Source organism: Alosa alosa, chromosome 7, assembly GCF_017589495.1.
Source record: "Alosa alosa isolate M-15738 ecotype Scorff River chromosome 7, AALO_Geno_1.1, whole genome shotgun sequence".
NCBI lineage: Eukaryota > Metazoa > Chordata > Actinopteri > Clupeiformes > Clupeidae > Alosa > Alosa alosa.
This window is the reverse complement of record NC_063195.1, coordinates 16962413-16988075: the sequence shown is the minus strand read 5'-3', so window position 1 is coordinate 16988075 and position 25663 is coordinate 16962413. Positions and strand designations below refer to the sequence as shown.

General features: G+C 40.5%; 1 protein-coding gene across 2 annotated transcripts; it reads right to left on the bottom strand.

The window, feature by feature from the left end:
* Window positions 1-2746: 2746 nt before the first annotated feature.
* On the bottom strand, window positions 2747-18813 carry LOC125298650. Of its 2 annotated transcripts, XM_048249488.1 has the most exons (12): window positions 18737-18813; window positions 17503-17779; window positions 5961-6153; window positions 5341-5455; window positions 5061-5182; window positions 4733-4789; window positions 4418-4629; window positions 4185-4242; window positions 3864-4093; window positions 3181-3337; window positions 2949-3060; window positions 2747-2840 (listed from the first exon to the last, which is right to left on the bottom strand). In XM_048249488.1, the coding sequence occupies exons 3-9, from the start codon at window positions 6151-6153 to the stop codon at window positions 4026-4028; spliced, it is 825 nt and encodes a 274-aa protein (XP_048105445.1). In that variant the 5' UTR covers window positions 17503-17779; window positions 18737-18813; the 3' UTR covers window positions 2747-2840; window positions 2949-3060; window positions 3181-3337; window positions 3864-4025. The 2 variants fall into 2 exon arrangements, with proteins under 2 accessions (XP_048105445.1, XP_048105447.1); XM_048249490.1 differs by lacking the exons at window positions 17503-17779; window positions 18737-18813 and having other exon boundaries at window positions 5961-6239.
* Between the last annotated feature and the right edge of the window lie 6850 nt (window positions 18814-25663).

Sequence of the window (25663 nt, the reverse complement as noted above, 5' to 3'; positions counted from 1 at the left end):
TCTAGGGGGCAAATTAGAAGGATTGAGCCCAGGCAAGTGCAGGGTTTAGTCACACAGGCGAAACTTCACACATAGCCTAAATGCACCCCAGTTTTTGACTCGGTGTCAGAATGTATGGCTACTTCCTTAAAATCCAACATGTCTGCCATTTTAATTATGCTATAGACACGTCATATTATGTGTTAAAAACAGCATAGCATTGCATTATAAATGTAGAAAAAAAGGTCACGATAGGGGCCACTAGGGGGCACTATGTGTTGGGGTCCATTTCAATTTTTGATCACTAGGGGTAGTACTATACCTGTACCAAGTTTCGTGCTTTCTGCAAAAACTGAACGCTTCAGGTACAAATCTGGCCTTAGCTTACTATGAGTCAAATAGCAAAAAAGGGTTATGGATAGGTTTGAATATAGGCTACTAAAAATTAACAGTTATAGAGTGAACACAAATATATAACGTGAACGTGAGTCAGTTACTGTAAGAACCGTAGCGTGGTTTCATCTATGTGATAGCAATCAAGTGTGTAGGCCTACGGTTGATATAGGCCTACATATTCTATGCTTTTTACACATTAAAAAAAAACATGGATAAGCTGAAAGAAACTTTAATTGTGTTTTACAGTTTTGCAAAAATAATAAATGCATAGCTAGTAAAATCATTTCACTATCCTAGTCACTAAGATAGAAAGTATTAGGACACATACTTGCTGTGGAGACACACTTTAGGCTATTCAGAAATTATTTGCGAGATCATTGCAGCCTGATTATTAGCCTATATTTAAAGCCTAACATCTCTGGTGTGGTTTTGACGATCAGAAAAGTAATTTTCCTTAGCTATACTGAAATAGGCTAACGATGTCAAGTGCGCTTCTGTGGGGTTAGGGTGGGCGCAGTGGACTCTGAGTGCTGTCGCGGAACATTAGAATTTGTGGCTGCCCAGGACTTTTCTAAAACTTCAAAAAAAACTGGTCAAAAATAGGTTACCGCGCGCCTGAGTGCTTGTACTGGCTAATTGCTGTTAATACCCACCCCTCACTACTAACCAATGTCTTGGGAGAGGAGAATGGACTTTATTATCTCTGCAATGTTACCAGTATGGTTTGACTCTGAGGAAGACGCAGTGCGTCGAAACATCAGTCGTTTGTGCACCTTAATAAAAAAGTTTAAAAGTTCTCTGAGTGCTCCGGTCATCCCTGGGTGTAGTCTCTCGGAAGTGGCCCAGCCAGTCTTTCTGACAAATAAAATGATATTGTAATATATATTATTTAAATGATGATGACAGTCATTTTAGTTTAAAATATTTCTTAAGAAATACTACTAATTTGATGCAGTTTAACTAATTTATAAATGGTGCGCTGTCGCTTTAAGAGCGTCTACACAACTCTCATAATGATCAGCTCCATTCAAATAGGCTATAATACGACGGAGTATTAGGGACACACATGAAGAAAAAAAAAATATTTTGGCCCTGGCGAGATTAAACTCGACATGTCGACATTAAACTTGAAATACAGTTTAAACATAGTGTACATAGCTTAAACTGTAGGCTAACACAAAATATGTGGCATGAATAATAGGTCTACTTCATAGGTGTCATTTCAGATAGATTGCTAGATTGCAGATATTCAGATAGATTGCGTCTTCTGTTAACTCATTGCAGTCATCGTGAAGCGCTGTATCTCGCGGTTATTATATAGCTAGAATACATGTTTCCAATGATATAATGTTTCCATAGTAGGCTACAAAATGTTATTTCACTCTGTTTTACGTGGGTAAGGCCACCGCACATCCAAATAACTGCCCTTCATGACCCACAGGCCGTCACTCTCCATAGGTTAACATGGAACTCATTTTTTTAAAACTGCTTTTCCATGTCTCACCTGCATAGAAGGCTAGAACACAGATATGTATAAGTATATAGGCCTATACTCTTTTGATCCCGTGAGGGAATATGTGTGCATTTACTTAGAATGGGGTTCCCTGGTGGGGAGGACAGCTTCATTCGTCCCTCCATAGACATTCCCCACATAGCAAAATTCAGTTGAATCAACGTTGAAATATGGTTTGGCAGAAATGTTGAAACTACGTTGAAGCCTAACATTGATCCGATGTTGAAAGTGTCCCCTCTACTTTGTGTTGAATCAACATCGGATTTTCAACCATACTGACATTGAATCAATGGTGATTCAACCATCATCTAAATAAGAATCTACATTTAAATTTCAGTTGATTTTATGTTGAAATAATGTTACTTAATCAATGGTGAATCAACCATCATCTAAATGAGAATCTACATTTCAATTTCAGTTGATTTTATGTTGAAATAATGTTACTTAATCAATGGTGAATCAACCATCATCTAATGAGAATCTACATTTCAATTTCAGTTGATTTTATGTTGAAATAATGTTACTGAATCAATATTGGTTCAACCATTATCTAAAAGGTATAAAATTAATTTATATTAATTAATATTATATATATATATATATATATATATATATATATATATATATATATATATATATATATGTATGTATTAAAATGAGTGATGGGCATTGTAGCTTGCAGAACAATCAACATCAACCTCCATTGAAAATACAGTCTATTTAGCAGTAAGATTATGCCACCAACAATAGGACTAACCGTATAATAACAACAGACACATTTTGGATTAATTTAGTTGTATATGGATAAAAACATTTATTAGATATTTTTAAGATTTTTTTTTCTTTTTTTTTTTATGCAACAAACAAAACATGAAGAACAAGGGGGTGATGCTATGTGTGTGTGTGAGTGGGCTTGTATGTGTGCAGGGCCATAGCACATATGAAGAGGACACTGTGGGAGAGAAGCAGAGACAACATGTCAGCACTCACGATGAAACATTTTGCAGAGCAACTTATGCAACAGCTATTTAGGAATATTAGGAATATCAAATTCACTTACATCTAATTTTTCTTTAAGCCTCCTCCACGTCAAGGGGCGTAACGTAGCCAGTTCTTCACAATGTCACTGAAGGCCTGCTGTGTGAGCTTCCTGTCACACTGCCGAGAAGCAACTGAAAGACATGAATCCAAAATGGTTGTTTAAGGAATGATAAGATACTCATTGCATCAGTTGGGTTGAAATAACTTGTTGCCAGTTGAAAACAGCACAAGGAATATTAAGTTAAACTCACCAAACATGCAGTCTTGCAGGCGAGTGTCCCTAAATGGCAGCTTGGCCTCACTGTGTTTGTATGCTTTCCCTGCCCAACTAAATTTACAGGCCAGGCCGTTTGTTAAGGCTGCTGCCAGCATCGAGCTGGTGCCTCCCACCATGGCCAAGCGGGCAATCTATTGAGATGTGAGGAAAAATGGATTTAAGTACAATTCCAGTTTGCCTGTTGATGTAACTCAATTGGAACACTGGTGTTAAAGGTCCGACCATGCGGAACATGGATAAAAAACAGTGAAATGTTGAAATGTTGGGAAATCCATTACAGGAACATGGCTCTCCATGAGCTAGGGGAAGGTGTAACATCTGTCTTTGCATGTTTAATAACATCTAGAGGACATAAGCTTTCAGAAAATGTTTGGTTTGAGTGGTATATTGGCTTTCCCTAAATAGTAGAGACCAAAATGTAAAGTCTTTCTACTTGATTCACAAGGCGATTCCCGATAATGACCTGCGTTCTATACATTATCCCTTACTTAACATTCTGATCAATGTTCAGCATGGTCAGACCTTTCAAAAACAATTGGTTTTGTTGGATTATGGGGTAGGGGGTGGGGTGCGCAGTAAGGCCCAGTAGCACCTGGTAAGGCCCCGCTTAATATGCAGAATGTCTCATTATGCAGCTCAGTTTATCAAACAAATTACCATCTTTTGTCGGACTGCCTCTGTTTTTAAGAGGGCTTCGGCCTCATTAAAGTCCTCCTCGTTTGTGATGGGCAGCTGGACGGGGAACGGCTCTTGGCTTGTGGCTGGTCCACTAGCTGGGGTTCTACCCTCGGCCATTTCCCCCATGATGAACTGCACATCTCACGAAAGTTCCTTCACCACCACTAGCACTTCGGCAAGCATCCCTGTCATCTTTTGGATGGCGAGGTCTTAAACAAGGGTAAAAACAAATTGTCATGAGATAAAAATGTACAAAATACTTCTGTGGTTACATAGCACAACATTTTCTAATAGACTTGCCTTTCAAAAGCTGCCCGTTTTCACCTTGTGGGGCACGAAATATGAAATATACTGGCACCTGCAAAACAAAGATATTAATTTATATATTGGGAAGCATCAACAAAACTTTGAGAGGGCAGATTGTGTTGTCAGCTACCAAAGGAGGTCATTTTATGTCATGCTATGTCAGTTTCATTGTGGAATTCTGTGTCCACGGCTGTACAAAAAGTGTTGCTGGAAGTATGGCATCATACCCTCTCTCTGTGGGACCTGCAGCTGGTGGTACGGCCCAGCGCCGCCCTCCTTCTGTGGGACCTGCAGCTGGTGGTACGGCCCAGCGCCGCCCTCCTTCTGTGGGACCTGCAGCTGGTGGTACGGCCCAGCGCCGGCCCAGCGCCGCCTTCCTTCTGTGGGACCTGCAGCTGGTGGTACGGCCCAGCGCCGCCAGTGGATGCTGCCATCATTTCTGACACACACAATAAGGAATGCAAAAGTCAGTGAATTAAATTATTTTACAAAAGACGCATACAGAGGCTTATGTGACTACTGGCCATTATTTGAGAGATTACCATGGTGAAATTGTTCATGTGCTGATGCATTTGATGCACTGGCACCTGCAAACATATCTGCAAAAGGGACAAAACAGTTGTGTGAAACATGATTAGTTTTTGCACAACTCTCAACCTAAAAGCATGATCTAATTCTACAATACATTCAATTCAATGGTGTTTAGAGCCACCTGGGTTGTATGTTACAAAGAGGTAGAGTCAGTTACAGGGCAGCAAGGTTTGTATACATGATAAATGAATAGGTTAGTTAGGTGTACAGAATAGAACATGGTGTTGTATGATACAAAGAGGTAGGGTCAGTTACAGGGCAGAAATACATGTGACCTACCATTTCTTGCCAGTTGTGACCAGGATTCTGGAACTCTGACATTAGGCAGGCATAAAACCCGTGGTTTCTTCACTTCGCCAGATGGCTCATCAGAGTCAGAATCCATATACAGTGGATTTGGCCTGAATAAAAATAAACACATCAGTCCATTTTATATCAAGCCAAAGTCAAGATAAAGTAATGCTGCTGTGACCTCCTTACTATTAATTATAATAAATAATAATAGATAACTAGTTCAATTGTGAGGGGACAGAAGTAACTTCCAGTGAACATCACTTACTTTGTTTTCCTTTTCTCCCGTTCTTCTTCTTTTTCCTCCTCTGACTCAATTTCAGCGGTTGCACACATGGTGGTGTTGTACTTGTGTTCTCCTCGTCTGGCTTCTTCATATGTTTCTGGAGAATGCAGAGGAAAGCAGCACCATTTTCCCACAGTTTTCCTTAAAACTCAAGTCACTAGTACTTGAGAAGTTTCCGGTCAGCGAGCCCATTTTTGATTTCTGTCGCAAGGCGCCTGACCCCTCACTGCTCCCCGAGCGCCGCTGTTGTTGCAGGCAGCTCACTGCGCCGGGATAAGTGTGTGCTTCACCTCACTGTGTGTTCACTGTGTGCTGAGTGTGTTTCACTAATTCACGGATTGGGATAAATGCAGAGACCAAATTTCCCTCACGGGATCAAAAGAGTATATATACTTATACTTATACTTACTTATACATCTGTCATATATCTAGCAAACATCATATAGATACATTTTGGCTGTAGCAAAACCTATACATCTTATACCATACCTAAATGTATGTATATTATGTATGACAGAAAATGGGCAACTTTCAAGAGTAAATTGTAGTGTGTATCAAGTTTTCCCATTAATTTGCATATGGGTTGCACAGATCATACTCACGACATGTAATTAGTTGGCAGACATCGCTGTAGGTGATCCATGTACTATCTGGCTCCATCCTTTGTTGCAAAGCCTTTGCAAGTGGAATTTTTTTGGGTGGCCATAGCAGTGTGTTATCTCTCAGCCAGCTCTGCAGAACTATGGCCGTCCCACCATTAGGGAATTGTACTACTGAGTACAGCACCTGATCCATCTTTAAAGAAAAAATAATAAATACCCTACTCCATGTCCTCTAACAACTGAAAAGGAACTAAATTAACTAAACTAAATGGAACTACAGTAGTTATCCCAACCCCCCCCCCCCCTCCGGCCTTGAGAACCCCTACTAATACATCATCCCATGATGAAGCAGTGGTATTGCTATGCCACCATCTCCATCTGGGAAAAAAAGAAATTTTCGCTTGATACAGCTTAGTTTGCCTATCCCTGCGTTGTCTTCAAGCCTACTGACCTTGTGTGTTCCAATGTACGTTGAATCACAGGGGTACATATAGTATGGCTGTTTGTTTGAACTCAGTCCTTCAAAACAATCGGGCCCCAATAAAGCATAAATGAACGGAACTCAGTGGCTTTCCACCGATCCAGTTCAGCTAGTGCCCTTGGTTTTCTATTAAATTCACAGGGCATGTGGGAGCGCAGCTTGAGGAGTTTCTCAGAAATTGTCCCTACAGTGTGTGACGGAAGCCTCGTTGTCTTCTTCCCCTTTAACCACATATTCAAAAGTTTTCGAGTTACCCCGAGACAGCTGAGATGCATGTAGTCTATTGGAAACATCGACACCATATTAACCACCTCAGATAAAGGATGTGATAATGTGGTGCTCTTCATCAACCCTATCCTTGAAACTGCCGTCTGTCCTTAGCCTCACTTTGGTTTCTGGATATGTCATTTTGTTTCGCCATACTCCCTCTTGAAAACACTTGTCACATCCTGCATATCCATTATGTCGCTTAATCTGTTTAACGAAGGCTCTGGCTGGAGCATCACAAATAAAAGAGGAAACCAGAACTTCAAACTGCTTGTCAAGATAGATAATGCCATAGAACATTCTTAAGATCTCCAACAAATTGTTCAAGGTACTGAGAAAGACTTTTTGGCTTGCCTTCACCACAAAAGATACCAACAAGAAAAGGGGACTTAGTGTAGTCACATTTCAGACACCCAAGTATGGGCCTAGTGGCAAGGGCCTGGGGCTACTGCCCCTTTTCCCAATGCCTCATTAATGTCTGGCTGCGGCCTGTGGGACATGGACATCCATATCCAAGTGCTTTTATGTTTGTTTTCGCAAATGAGGCATAAAGTTCTTAACTATGCACTAATTTGCATACAAGTATTTCAAGGAAAGAAAGGATAAGGAGGATGGATGGATGCAGGTCTAATAATAATAATGGTAAGGGTGGGATATGTCAGACCATGTTGGATCTCATCCTGAGGGTATATGCTTTCAGAAAAGATATGGCTTAGGTGGTATCTTATTATGATGATGATTATCATTAGCTGTAGGATTAGTATTATTAATATTAGATAGATAGATAGATTGATAGATAGATATCAGTTATTAATAATACTAATACTACGGCTAATGATAATCATCATCATAATAATCAGATACTAGTATAAATACTACTAATACTAGTAAATTGTATGAGTATGATAGGCCTACTACTAATAAAATTGATAACATTATCAATTATCATTATTATTATTATTGGCCTATTTTTGTCACTCTAGGGAAGACGAGTTGAGTTGGAGGTCTGTGGGAGTGCCTGTTACTCAGCAGCTGATAGCTGTTGTTTACAGCCAATCAAATTTGCTATGTTGAAACTTTGAAGCCTTGTCATGACCCGGAAGAATTTAATTTCCTATAGACCTGCAATCATTTTAGTTTACTGATTATTGTTGGAAAAGACAATAATTTTGCAGTAGCATTAGCCGCTTCTATTTCTGTTTATATATATATTCATTCTAGTATAGGCCTACTATTTGGTATATTTTGTAAGTTAAATAACCCAAACATCGATTTGACCCGGAAGTACTTGTGGGCACACCGGTGCGGAACAGAGCATAGCCACCAGAGTCGATCAACAATTGTTGTCCGCGCATGCACATGTTTATGGTTTCCATTCAACCAAAGATTGTTAAGGCGGACAATCTTTGATTCAACTGTCATTTTATACGACCAATCACTCTTGTGGCTGCCTGCACTTTCCCTGTCGTCACGGCTGCAACTTTCACACTCGTTTGTGCTTTTTAGCGGCGTGTTCATCAGGTCCCGGGACACCCGTCTGAGCCTCCATGGACATTGTCAACAATGAATGAAAATTTGCTTATTATCAATGAGTGTTATCAATTTGAGCGAGTATGCTACACATACATTTTTTTCTAAAGATACAGGACTGCTGCAGACAATGAGCTGACAACCACCATAATGTGGTCCAAGTGACAATAGGCTACTCAAGTGAATAAAGCAATTAGTCTAATAAATAAAATATTTGTCTCAGTACATATATCTCATAAATTGGTGAGCCATAGAATATCCCACCATCAAGATTATTATATTTCAAGATTCCAATCTATCCCACCTAAATATGAAAAGTTATTTCTACTGATATGCTTCCTGGTGCCATAAAAACACAAATGGTTTCCCGTTGATATAAAGGCTGACATAAGAGACATAGGCTATGCAAGATGGGTACAAATCCCAGATTGTTCTGAAAAATAAACAAAAACAAGATATAGGATGTATAGATACAATGACAAATTCAAGGTCTCAAAGGGTTAATGCTTCTTTCCAAAAAACTCACCTGAAGTCATTATTTAAGGGGTTATTTAAAAAAAAAAATTCTGGGGGAGCATGCCCCCAGACCACTCTAACTAAGCTGAGTTAACAACCTTTTGAAGTGGTAAGGGGTATTAATAGTAGGCTAGTATTTGACAATACCCCCTTTAGGAAGCACCAAGGCTTAATAACTTCCTTTCACCTTCATTACTGTATTTGGGTGAAGTATAATTCAGATGTTTGCGTTTTTGTAGTGCAATATTGAATGTTTATGAAACACATTTGAAAAAATGTATTGACTGTTACCACATACAGTGGGTCCCATTTAGAAGTGGCCACTTCATTCGCGTTTTCCGTGATTCATGCAGCTGCGTGAAATGTATTACAACTTATCGCCACAAGGTGGCAGTTTAAGTCCGCTGTAGCATTTATAAACAGGGCAGCGGATTGCATTCAAAGGCGTTGCAGTGGCAGTGAGAACGTTACTGTAAGCAGAACGAAACTTAAGATCACCTCGTTGAAGTCATACAGTAGACTAGGCTAAATCAGAGCCTACTTTTATTTTTATCAAGCTGGGGCCAGAGATGATGGCCTTTGGCGAACAGGTTAGGCCTACTCAAAATGAGTAAAACCAAATTTACCATGCGAGCCACCAATTATAGCTTGACGAGCCGCCCAATGAGTAACACTGGTCTATATTCATACATATCAAGTATACTATTTGGTATATTTCGTACAATTAAATAACCCAAACATCGATTTGACCCGGAAGTACTTGTGGGATAAACCGGAACAAAGCCACCATGGTAGATCACAACATAGACATAATATACATAGACGCCGCATTGGCTGCTGGAAACAAGAAATGCGGCCGCCATCTTGGACCTGTCATACTCCTCATTGCGTTGCAGCAGAAAACATAAGATGACAGCACTGTGCAGCATGTTCCTGCTCAAATCGGCGGACCATACTCGGGGGGATTTACTTTTCACAAGTAAGATTTAACATTACCGTACTATTGGTTGTATTTTGTATTTTCGAACAATGTGGCCTGTATCATAGCTACATGTATGATCAAAAAAAAACCGCGTGAAAATCTGTTCGGTATTCAGTGAGATATGATTAATTAAGTGTGCTGACAGCTCATTGCACCGGCCAAACAGATTACACTGAGTGGAGTGGATGACCGGTCCAAGATGGCGGCTCCAAATCTCGTCAGCGCTAGTAGGGAGCAGCGGTCGATGCGGCGTCTATGTATATTATGTCTATGGATCACAAAGCCCGTCTACGGCAAGGGGGCAGGCGAATTCCCGGAAGTAGAAGAATCGACGTAGGCTGGAGGGACCATCTCTCTGCTAACTCCCATAGAAGTCCATTCATTCTAGGATTTCTTTGAAATACCATAACTTCATATAACATATATCCTGTGCCGATATTGTAGCTTCTGTGTAATCCACATAAACACTACAAAGGCAAAACAGACTCCACTACCTCGTCCGTAACGTTGGTTACCCGTAAGAAGAATGGTTAGCTTGTTAGGTTGGAGGGAAGCTAGCTTTGACGTAATCTCTCTTTCGCGCCATAGGGAGATAACCGTATTGTTTGGATAAGAAGCTCAGTCCACCTAACTGTCTATGACGGTAACTCATAAGCAAAACCTAGCATACACGACCCTATGTTAAGGTAAAGCATTACACAGAGGCTTATAATAATAAAAAAGTAAACCTAATTTTTAAAAAAACGGCACTAATCATTTCAATGGTTTTCGATGGATTGACCGTAGGTCGGAAAAGTGGAAAGAAGATTAGCTTCAAGGCTATAACTTTTTTGTTTTGTTTTAGCATGACTGTTTTTGAAGATGATCATGTGTGGTAGCTTCAACATTAACACGACTTGGTGAGGATGATATTAATAATAATACATAAATAAATGTTTAACTTTGATGACTGTGAAGGCGAAGGAAGTGTGAGAAGAATTTCTGTGTATCTATCATATGAGTTACAAGATTCAGTTCGATGGCTAACGTCACGAAGTTAAGTGTGAGTCTGCGCAGTACTGGGGGGACCAACTGAAAAATCGTTCTATTTGACTCAGTGCCCTCCCATTGAAAACGACGGAGTCTGTTCGTCCATTTCTTTTACTGTCTATGGTCTACGGAGAGCCTGGCCACTCCGTATTAAGTCCCATTGTACCGAATTTTGGTTGCAGTTCCACCAGATTTCCACTGGGGGCGATTGCCATGAGTGCAGAATGAATGGGAGTCAATGGAGCTAGACGGCTAAATTTGTGTCTTTCACCTGATTGTCGTTGACAAATCTCAAATTTGATTGTAGATTGTATAACTTCAACATGGGTTATAGGTCAAAAAGTTGAATGAACGAGTACTTATGTCCTTTTGATTTCTTACAGTTTGGGTCATTGTTGCCCAAAACACGCTAGCATTGTGCTAATGAGCGACATCATTGACACGTTTGAAAGGCTTTTTAGAACAATTAAGTGCCTTTAAAAATATAATACTCCACCAAGTGTATTTTCTTTGCGTCCCCTTTCGAATACAATATTCAAATTACTTGAAAAAAAAAAATATCCCGAGAAAAGTGGATTTTGAGGGGTACAGCTCCATAGACCTCCATGCATTCTGCACTTTCGTGGGACGGCCCTCATGTGGAACCACAAAAGGAACTGCAACCAGTTCAGAAACCGGAAGTTTTCCGAGAGTGGCAGTTCTCCCCTTATTAGACATTCTCTGGCGCGACAAAGAAGCTGGCCGAGGCCAATCTTTATGCAAATGATTCCGTTGAACGCTACGCGGCTATCCAATAGGAGTAGAGCACAGGGGCAACGGTGGGAAGTAATTTCACTCGTCCTTTGTTCTAGACGCAGTACTACAAAAATGCTCATGAAACTTTAGTTCCTAGTGCTAATAAAATGGAGGAAAAGTTTATTGTGGCGGTAGCTGGCTTCCCCAATCTGAGGTATGTAAACACTCGAAAAACGCCGAAGAGCCCCGTATAAGAACCCCGGTGTGATAGGCTGGTTGCGGTCATGTGACACACGCAACCAACCACGTCAGCAACGCCAGTAACGTCAACGCTGGCGTCTGGAGCATGTGTACGTAGAGAGACGAAGTGACACGAACGAACGCCGAAGCGCTCAACTCAGAGAGGTTTTGTAATTATAAAAGTATAATTTTACGCAGGAAAACGGCTGGAAGTAAGTTGATACGTTTTTTTCCATTTGGTTGCTTTTTATGTTTTTTGTTTTGGGTGTTTTTTTATAGTTTCATCAGCCAGGGCTCTTATAATATAGGCCAGGGCTCTTGTTGCGCTCGGGGCTTTTACTTTAGGGGACTTTTGCCAGTGACTGCATACACATCTTTGCAATTGCAAAATTCATTCACCTAATATATTAATGTTTTTGTGTTTTTGTTGTTCTTGTTCTTTTGTTGTTCCATCAGCCAGGGCTCTTGGCTCTTATTGCACTTGGGGCTCTTACATTTAAGTGATTGCACATGTGTTTTTGTTTTTATAGATTCATCAGCCAGGGTTCTTATAATATAGGTTAGGGCTCTTATTAGTTAACACTCTTTTGTAGGTTATGAAGACCTTTGTAATCATACTTGCAGTGTAGCCTGAGTTATTAATGAGAGATTTTATTTGTGCATATTATTACATTTCTAAGGGCTCTATTCTGGGAATTTAGCCAGTGACTGTAGGCTATACAAATCTTTACAATTGCAATTGCAAAGTGCATTCACTTTTTTTATATATATATATATATATATATATATTATATCTAATATATATAATGGTCAGACCTTATATGACACAGGATTCCACACAACTTATTGTACTGGTGTAATTCACTGTTAATTGACCTGTTTGTGCTCCTATAGGGGCCAGAATAAAATTTAAATGTCAAATTCAGTGGTTCCTCGTTTGTGTCTAAAGATCTGTTATAAAGATCTAGATCTGGTGTCTAAAGATCTGGTTTAAAGATCGGCTCAGCATACTCTTAAGCATACACTTAATTAATGAAAGGGTTGTTTTCGTCTCTAAATCATAACCAAAACTATAATGAATATGATTTTTGTGTGGCTTTTATTCTGTTCCGCTTCATCTTTAATTAATTTATATTCAGCTCTATCTTTGCAACTATGATGCAATTAATAAAACAGTAAAGAGTAAACAGTTTAGTCTGAGAGCAGCAAGAGAAAAGGACCTGCGTTGAAGAAACCTGTCACTGAAGGAGGACAGCCCACTAGGTGGAGCCCAAGAGAGAGCAGCTTCAAGTAATGTTGGAGTACATATAGGCTATTTGAGGACTTGACCTGGGTTAATCACATCCAAGCTCAAGTAAACAATGTATCACTTAAGACTTAGGAGGGAGGGGGGCGAGGTGGGGTTGTGGTGCAGCATCCATGGCTGTATAGCGTCCATACCAGCTTTTGGGGGCTGTTATTGGGCAAGGTGGATGATATGTGCCTGACGACCCTTACATACTGAGTGTGGTTTGTCCTGAATCCAGTTGCATATGCTGGAGCTGTTGCAGGTGCTGAGTCCAACTTCATGTAATTTGCTACGGAGTTTGTTCGGCAAGATTGTATTTAAAGCTGAGCTAAAATCAGCAAAAAATAAGCCTTGCATGTGTGTTCCTGTGCTCTAGATGTTCTAGCAGAGGGTGTAACACAGTCTATGCCATCCTCTGTCAACCTGTATTACCATGCAGCAGACGAGCTGGCACAATGGGTGATTGTGAAATGCCTTTGGTTGACACTACAAATGTAAGTTGAGATGATGTCATAGCATGGAGCAAATGTCAATGTAACCCCTTTCTAAAAAAGTTACAACATTGTATAAAATGTAAATAAAGACAGAATGTATATACAGTATATTACAATTACATGTAACATAGGCCTAATTGTTACAACAGAAAAATTGTAGGCTACTTATTTGGGAAATATATATAGTAGGCCTACTGTATTTGTTGGCAATTTCAGCATACCAATTTCTTGGCAAGTTGATGTTGGAGTTATTTTTAAATCCTTTCATTTGTTTCACTGTTTCAACTAGACCAAAAAAAGAACGAGGAATTACTCTCATGAAAAGTCCCAAATTTTTTTTTAAAAGATTTTGTCCAAGGTGGGTGGTCATAATTTTCATATGTACACTATGGTTTTGAATACCTTTACCAGCATTTTTCTATGAAACAAGTTCAACTGTTTCCCTTCTCTGTTTTTATTTGTGCTTTTGTGTTAATGTTAATGTACTTTTGGTGAAAGGTTACCAAGATCGCTGAAGGACCATCATGCCCTTCGTTCATTTACATGTACATGGATAAGAAGTCCATCCATTGTGCTGGTAAGCTTTTGTTAATTCTCAGGTTGCATTTATTTGGGGTGGTTGAATTAGCCTTCCGTTGTAATATAATACCTTTATTTGTCCCCCAGTGGGGCAATTAGTTTTGCAGCAGTAGGAGCACACAAAGTTACAAAAAATCAATTCATACACATAGTATAATAAATAACATGATGCACATCCTGGTCATTGGTGGGGAAACTACCTTTTCCTCCTGGCGTTTAGAAGGGAGACAGCAGAAAGAACAACGGAGTGTTTGAATCTATTTATTTTAGCAAATGGGAGTCTGAGCAAGGAACCTGATGGTAGAAACTGAAACTGTTGATGCAGAGGGTGAGACCAGTCAGACAGGCTGAGTTTGCTTTCTTAAATAGCTGTTTATTGTAGAGATCCTGTTAAGTTTCTTGTCCAAACCCAATAATAAGGAGGACAAGCTTGATGTTTTGGTTCCAGTGCTATATTTTTCAGCGTCATTATTTCATTATTGAAGGAATGCACATCAAATCTGGAGTAAAATTTGTTTAGCTCTTGTGTCAGAACCACATCTGAGGTGAACCCATCTAGTGAGACCCTTTCCTTCACATTGTCAGTCAGGCCGACCAAAGACCTAACACTGTCCCATGCTGAACCCATATTATTGTTGCTAAGCTTGTCTTCTAGTTTTCTTTTATAGGATAATTTAGCTCTCCTAGTTTCCCGTTTAATTTCCTTATGTACACACATTAACTCAGCAGAATTTCCCTGTTTAAAAGCCTGATTCTTTTTATTTTATTTAAGGTATCTGCACACCCAAGGTTAAAGGCAGAGGCCAAACTATTTCTGTCTTGTAGGTCCAGGTCACATGAAACGATTTTTGATGGACCCAACAGTCCTGGCAGCATTCAAAGAGGCCTGTGGCCAACAGCCGACAAACTTGGCACCACGAGGTAAAGAAACCTGTTTGACTTCATGAGATTCATTGGACCATGTTTTTTAAATTGTTTCTGTGATATAGATGCAAGTAGTTTTGAAAACGGCTGAAAAATGTTGTGCAGGACAAACCAGAGAAAATGCAGAGAGTGAGGATGGCACTCTGAATCTACAGGGGATGGATCCTGAGGCCATACCTTACCATGGCCTTAAAAGCATAATTTCCTCACTTGCAAAAGGTAATTTAACTAATTTCCTGATTATGTCATATCTTTTGGCTTACATCCCACACAGCGTTACAATTACAAATAACCCAACATAAATTAAAATTCAAATTAAATTTGTATTCTCATCTGTTACAGGTACAAGGTATTTCTGGAAGGATGAAAACCACCTGCCCTGGTGGCCAGAAAACTTGCCCTTTATCTCACCTAGCCAAAACTAAGCCCTTTTAATTGTGTATTTCAGGTATTATCAATAAAATTGCAGTTCTGTTGTTTTGATTGAGTAAAGATAAGTCAAACAACAACACCAAATAACAGTCCTACTGAAATTAATGGAGGTTCTTCATATATTTCATATATTTTGGCATGTTTTCAAATTTGATTTTAACATATTGCGTTTTATCTTTCCAGATTTGTTTGTTGGGACTGGGAGACAGCGCAAGTTGTCACACCAAGAACTTTTAATAATTATGCGTGCATATCAACAGCATCTCAGCAGTGAACAATAAAAGCCTGTTTGTTCAGTCTATCCTGCTAGCTTCCTGTTTAATAAACATTCCTACAGCAGTACTGAATGTAAGTCAGGTAGTCAATAAGGCAAGATAATGTGGATCTTCTAGAGTTTCTTTTGCAGGGGCTGTGGCAACACTCTCATTAAGGTGACCGTGGGTCTGCTTCAGTGACAAAGTTGACAACCTGACAAAAGTTGACAACCTGGAAAGTCAGAATCAGAAAAGAATCAGAAATAATCAGCTGTACAATGCGTTTCTCGATCATTATGGGCCTATGTGCAACAAAGCCTTATGATGCACCAAAGTCAGTAGGAAGGTGGGACATGTCTTAATGTATATTAATTGACATCTAGAGGCTATAGGCTTTCAGAAAATATATGGTTTAGGTGGTCAATTCAGCTGTCCCTTAATAGTATAGCCCAAGATGTATCAGCTGTACAATGCGTTTCTCGATCTACATTATGGGCCTATGTACGCCTTATGATATGTCAAAGTCAGTAGGAAGGTGGGACATGTCTTAATGTATATTAATTGACATCTAGAGGCTATAGGCTTTCAGAAAATATATGGTTTAGGTGGTCAATTCAGCTGTCCCTTAATAGTATAGCCCAAGATGTGTCAGCTGTACAATGCGTTTCTCGATCTACATTATGGGCCTATGTACACCTTATGATGCACCAAAGTCAGTAGGAAGGTGGGGCATGTCTTAATGTATATTAATTGACATCTAGAGGCTATAGGCTTTAAGAAAATATATGGTTTAGGTGGTCAATTCAGCTGTCCCTTAATAGTATAGCCCAAAGATGTGTCAGCTGTACAATGCGTTCTCGATCTACATTATGGGCCTATGTACACCTTATGATGCACCAAAGTCAGTAGGAAGGTGGGGCATGTCTTAATGTATACTAATTGACATCTAGGCTATAGGCTTTATATATGGTTTAGGTGGTCAATTTCCCTTAATAGTATAGCCCAAGATGTGTCAGCTATACAATGGATTTTATGGGCCTATGTACGCCTTTATGATGCACCAAAAAGTCAGTAGGAAGGTGGGGCATGTAATGTATACTAATTGACATCTAGAGGCTATAGGCTTTCAGAAAATATCTGGTTTAGGTGGTCAATTCAGCTGTCCCTTAATAGTATAGCCTAAGATGTGTCAGCTGTACAATGCTAAACTCTATCTACATTATGGGCCTATGTACGCCTTATGATGCACCAAAGTCAGTAGGAAGGTGGGGCATGTCTTAATGTATATTAACTGACATCTAGAGGCTATAGGCTTTAAGAAAATATATGGTTTAGGTGGTCAATTCAGCTGTCCCTTAATAGTATAGCCCAAGATGTGTCAGCTGTACAATGCGTTTCTCGATCTACATTATGGGCCTATGTACGCCTTATGATGCACCAAAGTCAGTAGGAAGGTGGGGCATGTCTTAATGTATACTAATTGACATCTAGAGGCTATAGGCTTTCAGAAAATATCTGGTTTAGGTGGTCAATTCAGCTGTCCCTTAATAGTATAGCCCAAGATGTGTCAGCTGTACAATGCGTTTCTCGATCTACATTATGGGCCTATGTACTTTTATGATGCACCAAAGTCAGTAGGAAGGTGGGGCATGTCTTAATGTATATTAATTGACATCTAGAGGCTATAGGCTTTCAGAAAATATATGAAAGCCACAACCATAAACATAAACAAAGCGACAACCATATCTAGCAAAATCACAGTAAAAGTAATGTAAAAGTGACGTAAAATACCTGTCAACTGTCCTCTGTATCCACCACTGCAATATACCATGATGTGAGGATGCACTCCATAACACAGCTGTTAATGGAAGCAAGGACTGAGGTGTCAAGGCCAGCATGCTTCAGCCTCTTCAGGAAGTAGACAAATGAGTAGCCAAACAAGGACAATCAAGGCCTTGCTTGCATGCTGGCTGTCTTGTAGTTTGACACCACTCTCCTTTCTGTGAGTTTTCTGCTGGAGTCATATAATGAAATACAACCCATACATCAGGATATCAGGAGCAAGGATCTGTGAAAACATAAGTAGAGGGGGGGGACATAAAGATATGTCGAGAAAACATTGCAGGACCATCCCTAAACAACACATCAGGACACCTTTCTTTCCTTTTTCATTTGATCACTACTGCAATTCATAGACATATGTTGTATACAGGTGAGACAAGGGTAAAACTGATGTGGGCATTTATTCTATTATAGAATAGGCTACTAAAATATAACTCCACAACTTCAAGTGTCAACACTGTAGTTTTGGAGGAGTATTTGTAGTTCTTATGCAGGAAAATCCGTATCTACTTTGGACATTAAAAGCTGCATACACTACGTAGTACACACATGCGTACAATGCATTATTTTGGAGATAGAAATGTTGTTGTACTTCTTTGTTTTGCCTATAACAGAATTTTTTGTCACATGAATTACCCAGACCAAAGAAACCAAGCTTATTACGTGAAACTGACCTGCTTATAATTTAATGTCAAACACCATCTCAACTAATTGAAAAGCAGGATTGTATCACCATCGCACTCATTTCGATAATTTAACCATAACGTGTCGTGAACAATGATTTATTTGGCTAATTATTACGTATTTGTCCACGTCTTTTACCATTATAAGACATTGAATTGTACTAAGAAATTGCTAATTTCAATTACCCAGAGCCAAAGAAACAAATAGCTTATTACGTGAAACTGACCTCATTGATTGTATCATCATTGCATTCATTTTGATACTTTAACCATAACGTGTCGTGAACAATGATTTATTTAGCTAATTATCACGTATTTGTCCGTCTTTTACCCTTATAAGACATTGACTAAGAAATTGCACTAATTTCGCGTGATTCTAGTTGTTTTACAGCATGAAGGAGTTTTAGTCAGGATAAGTATCCCTATATTTTGTTCAAAACAACAACAAAAAAACAACATTATTATTATTATTTACTAAATTTACGTAGTTTTTAACTTACCTTACCCCACACAGCCAGCTCTCGCTCTACGATGCGTTTCCGCTTTCTTGTGGTGGCGTGTGTCACATGACAGCAACCAGCCTATCACACTGGGGCTCTTATACGGGGCTCTTCGGCGTTTTTCGAGCGTTTACATACCTCCCAATCTGTATGACCGTCCTTGTTGTCCTACAGGGACAACGACCAACGCAATTCTGCCTGGAGGAGGGTGGCAGAGATTGTTGGAGTCCCTGGTGTGTTTTTATGAGTTTGCACTGTGTAAATTAAAATGTTAAATAAACAGATGAGTTGTAATGGTAGCAGAAAGCACCCTGTGTGCATCTGCAGACATGTGTTCTCATAGGCTAGTAGTTCGAGGGAAATAACTCATGACAGATCTGACCATTGACATGAAGGTAAAAACAATAGCTTAAAACCAATAACTAGCAGTAGTTGCACAGGCATATTCACATATTCATAGCCTACATACATTTTCATATATATATATATATATATATATATATATATATATATATATATATATATATATATATATATGTGTGTGTGTGTGTGTGTGTGTGTGTGTGTGTTTATTATTAGAGGATGTGTGTCGCACCCGGTGGAAAAGTTTGAGGGACCAATATACCAGGGACAAGAGGAAGGAGGGGGAAAGGGCTGGGGCCTCATCAGCTCGGCCATGGAGGTATATGGCTGTGATGGGGTTCCTGGCCCCATTTCTGGAGGCCAGGCTAACCACCCCCAACCTGCCCCGTCAAGTCTACCCCAACACTACCCCTGCCACACTCCCCTCAGCTGCACCCACCCCCCTAGCCGCACCTACCCTGTTGGCTGCACCCACCCCCGCAGATGCACCTATCCTGCTGGCTGCACCCACCCCCCCAGATGCACCTACCCTGCTGGCTGCACCCACTCCACCAATCAGAGAGGTGGCTGGAGACCTGGAGGAGGCAGGCCCTTCCACCTCGGATTTCAGGCCTCAGATGCGCAAGAAGAGAGCTAAGGCCATGTCAGTCTTCGAGCGTGAGCTGTTGAACAGGCTGGAAGAGGCAGGCAATGAGCCATCACCACCTCCTACTCCTCCTCCTCCTCCAGCTGCTCTCTCCTCAGCTGATGAGGACAAAAAAATTTTTCTTGAGCCTCCTGCCAGCCATACGTCGGATGAGTGTAGCAAAGAGGGCGGAGGTCAAATTTAAAATATACAGCTTGGTTTACCAGGCCGATGTAGAGGGAAGGGAGTGATTCTTTTTACATTTTTTATTTATGTTCATGTTTGTGTTTATGTTCAGGTTTATATTTATGTTTTATTAACTCTTGAGTTTGTTAATTTTGTAACTTTGTTTATTTAATTTTGTTAAATAAATATTGGAGCTGTGTGCATGACTATCATTTTTATCGTTCTTTAGTCTATAGGGTTTATGCTTGCTGTGCACATTTGCTAACCCAAGATAGACAGGTAGATGGATTAGATAGCTTTATTGTAACTGTACAAGTACAATATAATGTTGTTTGGATGAATTCTGTTGACACCCACATGAGAAAGAGAAACTTCAGAGGTAATAACTTCAGTAATAACTACACAAAAGTAAGGGGAAAAAAGATAACTGACAAGATGTGTATTGTATATACACAGAATGAATAGTTTAATGACAAAGGTGGGTTAGAACAGATGAGTTGTCTGAAGGGGTGAGGGGAGGTGTGTAGTACTTTAACATCCCTGTGAAATGGTTTAGTTTGGTTGTTCAGGGTGAAAGGGCTCTATATGTTTTTACAAACAGTATAAGGGATGAAAATGCTGTGTGAAGGTGGAGTCTGGTGTATCATATCTATGCTTTACATTTCCATGTGTTATAATCATGGAACAAGGACCTTTGCTTTTAAAGAGCAGTGTATGTAATGCTTGTGCTACTTTGGAATTACGCTTTTAAAGGACAATGTGGGTAGCTCTTAAAAGAGCCGTTGTGTTATGCAGCTGCTGGATCTGTCTATGGCTGGACCTGCCAAGGAACAGCACCCTCTCCGCTGAAATAAGAGGAGAAGTTGCCTCTCACTCTCAAGGCCTCCCGTGTGGCGTTGTTCGCAGACATCCTGGAAACTCCCCGGAGGCAACTACCATCATCAGGCCTGCGGTAACAACCTGCCCTCTGCCTTCTCCTCAGGGTCATGACGCGCAGGTAGTTGTGGAGCACGCAAGTGGCTCTGACACACGCCTCAGCAGTAGTGGGGCTGACAGCCATCATTCTTATGTACATCCTCCACTGCGAAGACAGAATGCCAAAAGCACACTCGACTACAAGCCTGGCACGACTGAGGCGGTAGTTGTATACCCTCTGCTCTCCAGGGACATGGGGGCCAGGGAAAGGGCGCATGAGGTTACGGCGGAGGGGAAATGCCTCATCACCCACAAAAACAAATGGCATTGGACCACGATGCTCAGACCCAGGGATGACCGCATCTTCAGGGAGGTCCAGGGTGCCATCTCGGAGGCCCTCACCAAAAGCCGAGTTGTAGAGGGAGCCGCCATCACTCGTCCTGCCATATCCACCGACGTCGACTACCCTGAAGAGGTAGTCAGCATCTACCACAGCCAACAGCACAATGGAGTATGTGCCCTTGTAATTGTAGTAGAGGGAGCCGGAGTTGTCTGGGGCCTCGATGACCACATGCTTCCCATCCACCGAACCATGACAGTTGGGGAAGTTCCAGCGATGGCTGAACCCTTCTGCTATGGCACGCCAGTCCTCCATGCATGGTGCAGGCAGGTACTCAGGCAGCAGGGCATCCCAGATGGCAGCTGACACCTCTTTCACCACTCTTCCTACGGTGCAGCTGCCCACCCTGTAGTTGGTGGATATTGTCCTGAACGAATCCCCTGTTGAGAGGTATCTGTGAAGATATAAAGACATATTGAGTTACATTTGCATGCAGTTTATTCAGATAGTACACATTAACTGGTAACTGTTTTAGAAATCACACGGCAGCATATTGCCCTCATAAGAAAATTTGCAAACAAAAATATAGTGGTCCTTTGATCATACTACTCATTGCTATTCATGAAACAAAGTTGCTTTGAAATCATAGTGAACGTCCACTAGCTTCTACTCAATTAAAGAAGAGTTTAAAATAAAGGGATGTATTACGATAGTAAATCAACCTGCAATAACCATTCAATAACTGTAGCCTATTATCTAAGTGCAGTAGCCTACCGTAGACAAATAGCAAGGCGCTGAGCAGGACCAATTGCCTGACGAAAACGGGTGTTCATCTTGGCAATTCGTGGTCCCACTCGCGCCAGCAAGTCGTCGAACAGCTCCTTGGACAGCCTGAAATGTTCCCTGAACATGTCATCGTCCAGCCGGAGCTCCATCACAAGGCGGTGGTACTCCCCACTCCGGATGGGGTGAACCCAGTGGCGACGTGGCTTCTTCCTCCGGAGGTAAAGCAGAGCAGCTACAACAATTCTCTGTTTTCGATTCATGGCTAAATGACTGCTGAACGAAATCCAAATTAATACACATCACTTCTCCCTCCAAATTTCAAAATTGAGAGGGAAGAAATCAGGTTGGTTTCGAGCTAATGTTTTAAAAACACAACATCCGTCGCTGGCTTAAAATCACTCCCATAGCGTAAACATGAGGAACGCCCACACACGACTGAACGTGGGGAGGCAGCGCGACATCTATGCGACACGACAAAAATGGGAAAACAAGCAGTGCTTACTTGTTGAGCCAGCGTACAAAAACAAATCTCTTTTTTTTGAAAACTGGTTCAACAATAACATTACACTTGTTAGTCAACTTTTTGATTTGAATGGTAAACTATACAAATACTCAGAATTCCTAAGAATTTATCAAATTCCAGTAACTGTAAAGGAATATGCTATTGTTTTTGATGCAATTCCCACTGGGATTATAATGTTGTTAAAGGGTAATACTCCCCCACAACCACTTACTCATCTAAACAATTTACTTGATACTACTGTGGGTCGCCTATGCTTCTCAGTAGAAAATCACAGTATCAATAGGAAGATCAGAGCGCTATTCCAGACTGAAATTGTTACTATTCCTATGTTATTCCATACTGGAATGGTATAGTAGAGAATATCCCTTGGAAGAAAGTGTGGTCCTTGCCTTTCAAATACATTGTCACTAATAAAGTGAGAGAGATTTCATTTAAACTAATACACAGGTTTTATCCAGCAAAATCCTTCCTTAAAAGATACAAGCAGGATATTGAGTCCAGCTGCTCATTTTGTAATAGCACTGATGAAAACGTGTCACATCTTTTTTGGAGTTGTACCCACACAGTGAAATTCTGGTCAGAATTCCTAAAGTTCATTCACACAGTATTAATCCCAGATTTTTCATTTTGTTTTAAGGATATTTTTTTTGGTATGTTTGACTTTGAAGCTGAATATGAAGGTAAACACTTCATTATAAATCTTTTATTTCTATATGCTAAATACCACATCCATAGGAGCAAATTCAGTGGTTCTAAACCATTTTTTTCTGTTTTTATGATTGAGTTTAGACATTACATTGATTCAATTAGGTACTCAAAAAATACTAAGGCCATGAGAACTCTGATTCTGTATGAGTCGTATGTGACCTCAAAGGGTTATTAATGTGTTTGTTTTGTTGTTTTTTTTTGTTTGTTTTTTTTTCTGCCTACCTGCCCGTCCTCCTTGGCCTAATGTGACTGTGGCTGTACCCCTGTATGTTGTGTATTTAATGTATTATTGTATGTCTTTTGTTCTGTCTATTTTGTGTTGTATTTGACTACAATGAAATAAGGAAATAAAAAAAAAAAAAAAAAATTTGTTGAGCCAGCGGTTTCACCTACACGCACACAAAGCTACCGGTATCCCACATCACTAACCAGGAAGTCCTTTCACTGACTGAACGACATACCTGCTATGCATACCTGTCAGTCGAGAGCCACTTCCTTAAATACCAATCCAGGGCACGCCCCCTAATCAATAACCTGTCAGTCAAGATGACTCAAGGGGGAAACCCATTTCACCACACAAAGGTCAGCTGTCAGTGACTTCTCCAAGCAAAAGCAGACTCTGGAAAGCTAGTGTGAAACTGCACAACCTGCTCCATCGACACGGATGCAAAAGCAGACAGCTCAGCGGACATCTCCGTTGGAAACAACGAGACAGAGTACGTACAAAAATAAAACAAAATATTATATATAGCCTATATTTGCCAGACGGAGCGGCGTGCCTACGAAGTTTAATTCTGTTCAGTTCAGAATTAGTAAAATTGTAAAGATAATGGGTTTGGTGTTGTTGTAGCACGTAAAATGCATACAAGTTACATAAGTGATCAGTGTCAAGACACAAGGTCCCCTTTGCGTTCTTTCACTTTTAATTTAGGGTGCGTTCAAACTGCCACTCTGACGCTCTGAACACTGTTCGAAATTCAGAGCGTGGATAATTATCGTGTGTAAACTTATAGACCTCTGAAGTTCGCCTACATAAAGGCCATCTTTATCCATAGGCATATACGGAGATCCGGGGGTTAATTGAAGCTACCTGCCTAAGTTGCATTGCAAGTTACAAAAGCAAGGTGTGTCGTCTTAACCAAAGGCCACAGTAGGCATATCCACTAAAAGGCAGAGGACAAAAGTGTGTAGCGCAAAACGTCTGCATTTCCGATTTATTTGTCCCCGAAAGAGAGATTTTTTCCCCAGGATGGCAAATGTTCATCACAAAAAAATTCCCCCAAACAGCTACCGCATTGGACTCCCGAACGTACGTAAATAGCGTTGCCATCTTGGTGGGGCCAACAATAACTGGAGGCCAATGGAGAAACACGTGACTCTGACTGGAAATCAAACAGGCGACAAGTGTTGCTGTCACTCCCCAATAGACAGTGAACGTGCTGACCCCAGCAATATCGCGCGGCCACGTTTACGTAGGCCACCTAATAGAACTCGTGCCCAATGGGTAGGCTACCTATCTAGCTTTCTAATATATGCCTTCACCTACCATCCTGGGAAAAAATATCGCTCACCGGATTTCCTTATGGGCAAAGATGGTAGCTTTTTCAACCTGTTCCTAATGGCCCCTAACCTGACCCTAGCCAGATGAATGTCGTTCCGCTTAGCTCCGCCTAGCTTCACTCACATCCATCTGGGACCTCTTCCATTGAGAGGGATTTCTCCAACCAACTTTATGGTTTAGCCAATCAGGACGCAGGGCGGGAGTTTCATAGATGTGACATAGTGTAGAAGCGACTGTGAGTCTGTTATTAGCGTCACGGGTTGGCTTTGATGTGAGTGGTTGAAGTAGCACGTCAATAGATGACGGACAAGTGGCTTATTCAATCATATGCAAGCATTTTTTGATTAGGCCCAGCCTTCTGAAGCAACACTTCAATGGATCGGTTCCAGATGGATGAGTGGAGCTAGGCGGAGCGAAATTCATCTGGCTATTGCCAGGTGAAATGGCCCACCCTCAGCTGTCCATAGGTTTCTGTTCTGTGAAAGTGGGAGTTGAAACACAAACTCGAGAACAGGCATTTAAGTTTGACAAGAATTTGAAATGTTTACTGGAGAAGTTAAACTGGTGATGTTTATCTCTTTTTAATCTCCTTACATTTCATATGCTTTCTTCTTTCTTCATTCTGTCATTGCATTTCTATCTAGATTTCTCCCTTTGTCATTTTAAACATCTATTTCTGAATGTGTAGTCTACTTTCTTTTTGTCTTTCTGCTCTGTAAATTTGTCTTGCCTTGTTTTCATTGATTATTTCACTTTTTCCACAATTCTGAGAGCTTCTTGCCTTCCTAGTCTCTCCATCAAATGCTTCTTTTCTCCACTGTCTCTGGGCTTCTTGGAACTTGTCTCCTCTCTCTCTCATTCTTGAGTTATCTTTCTCCTTTTGTTGTCTATCACTCTATCTCTCTTCTTGTCTGTCCCTT

Coding starts and splice junctions, on each gene's coding strand:
- LOC125298650 (XM_048249488.1), bottom strand. CDS start 6,153: ATGGATCAGGTGCTGTACTCAGTAGTACAATTCCCTAATGGTGGGACG. Junction 5,456..5,960: donor CTGCCAACTAATTACATGTC/GTGAGTATGATC, acceptor TGCATTCTCCAG/AAACATATGAAGAAGCCAGA. Junction 4,790..5,060: donor GTCACAACTGGCAAGAAATG/GTAGGTCACATG, acceptor TCCCTTTTGCAG/ATATGTTTGCAGGTGCCAGT.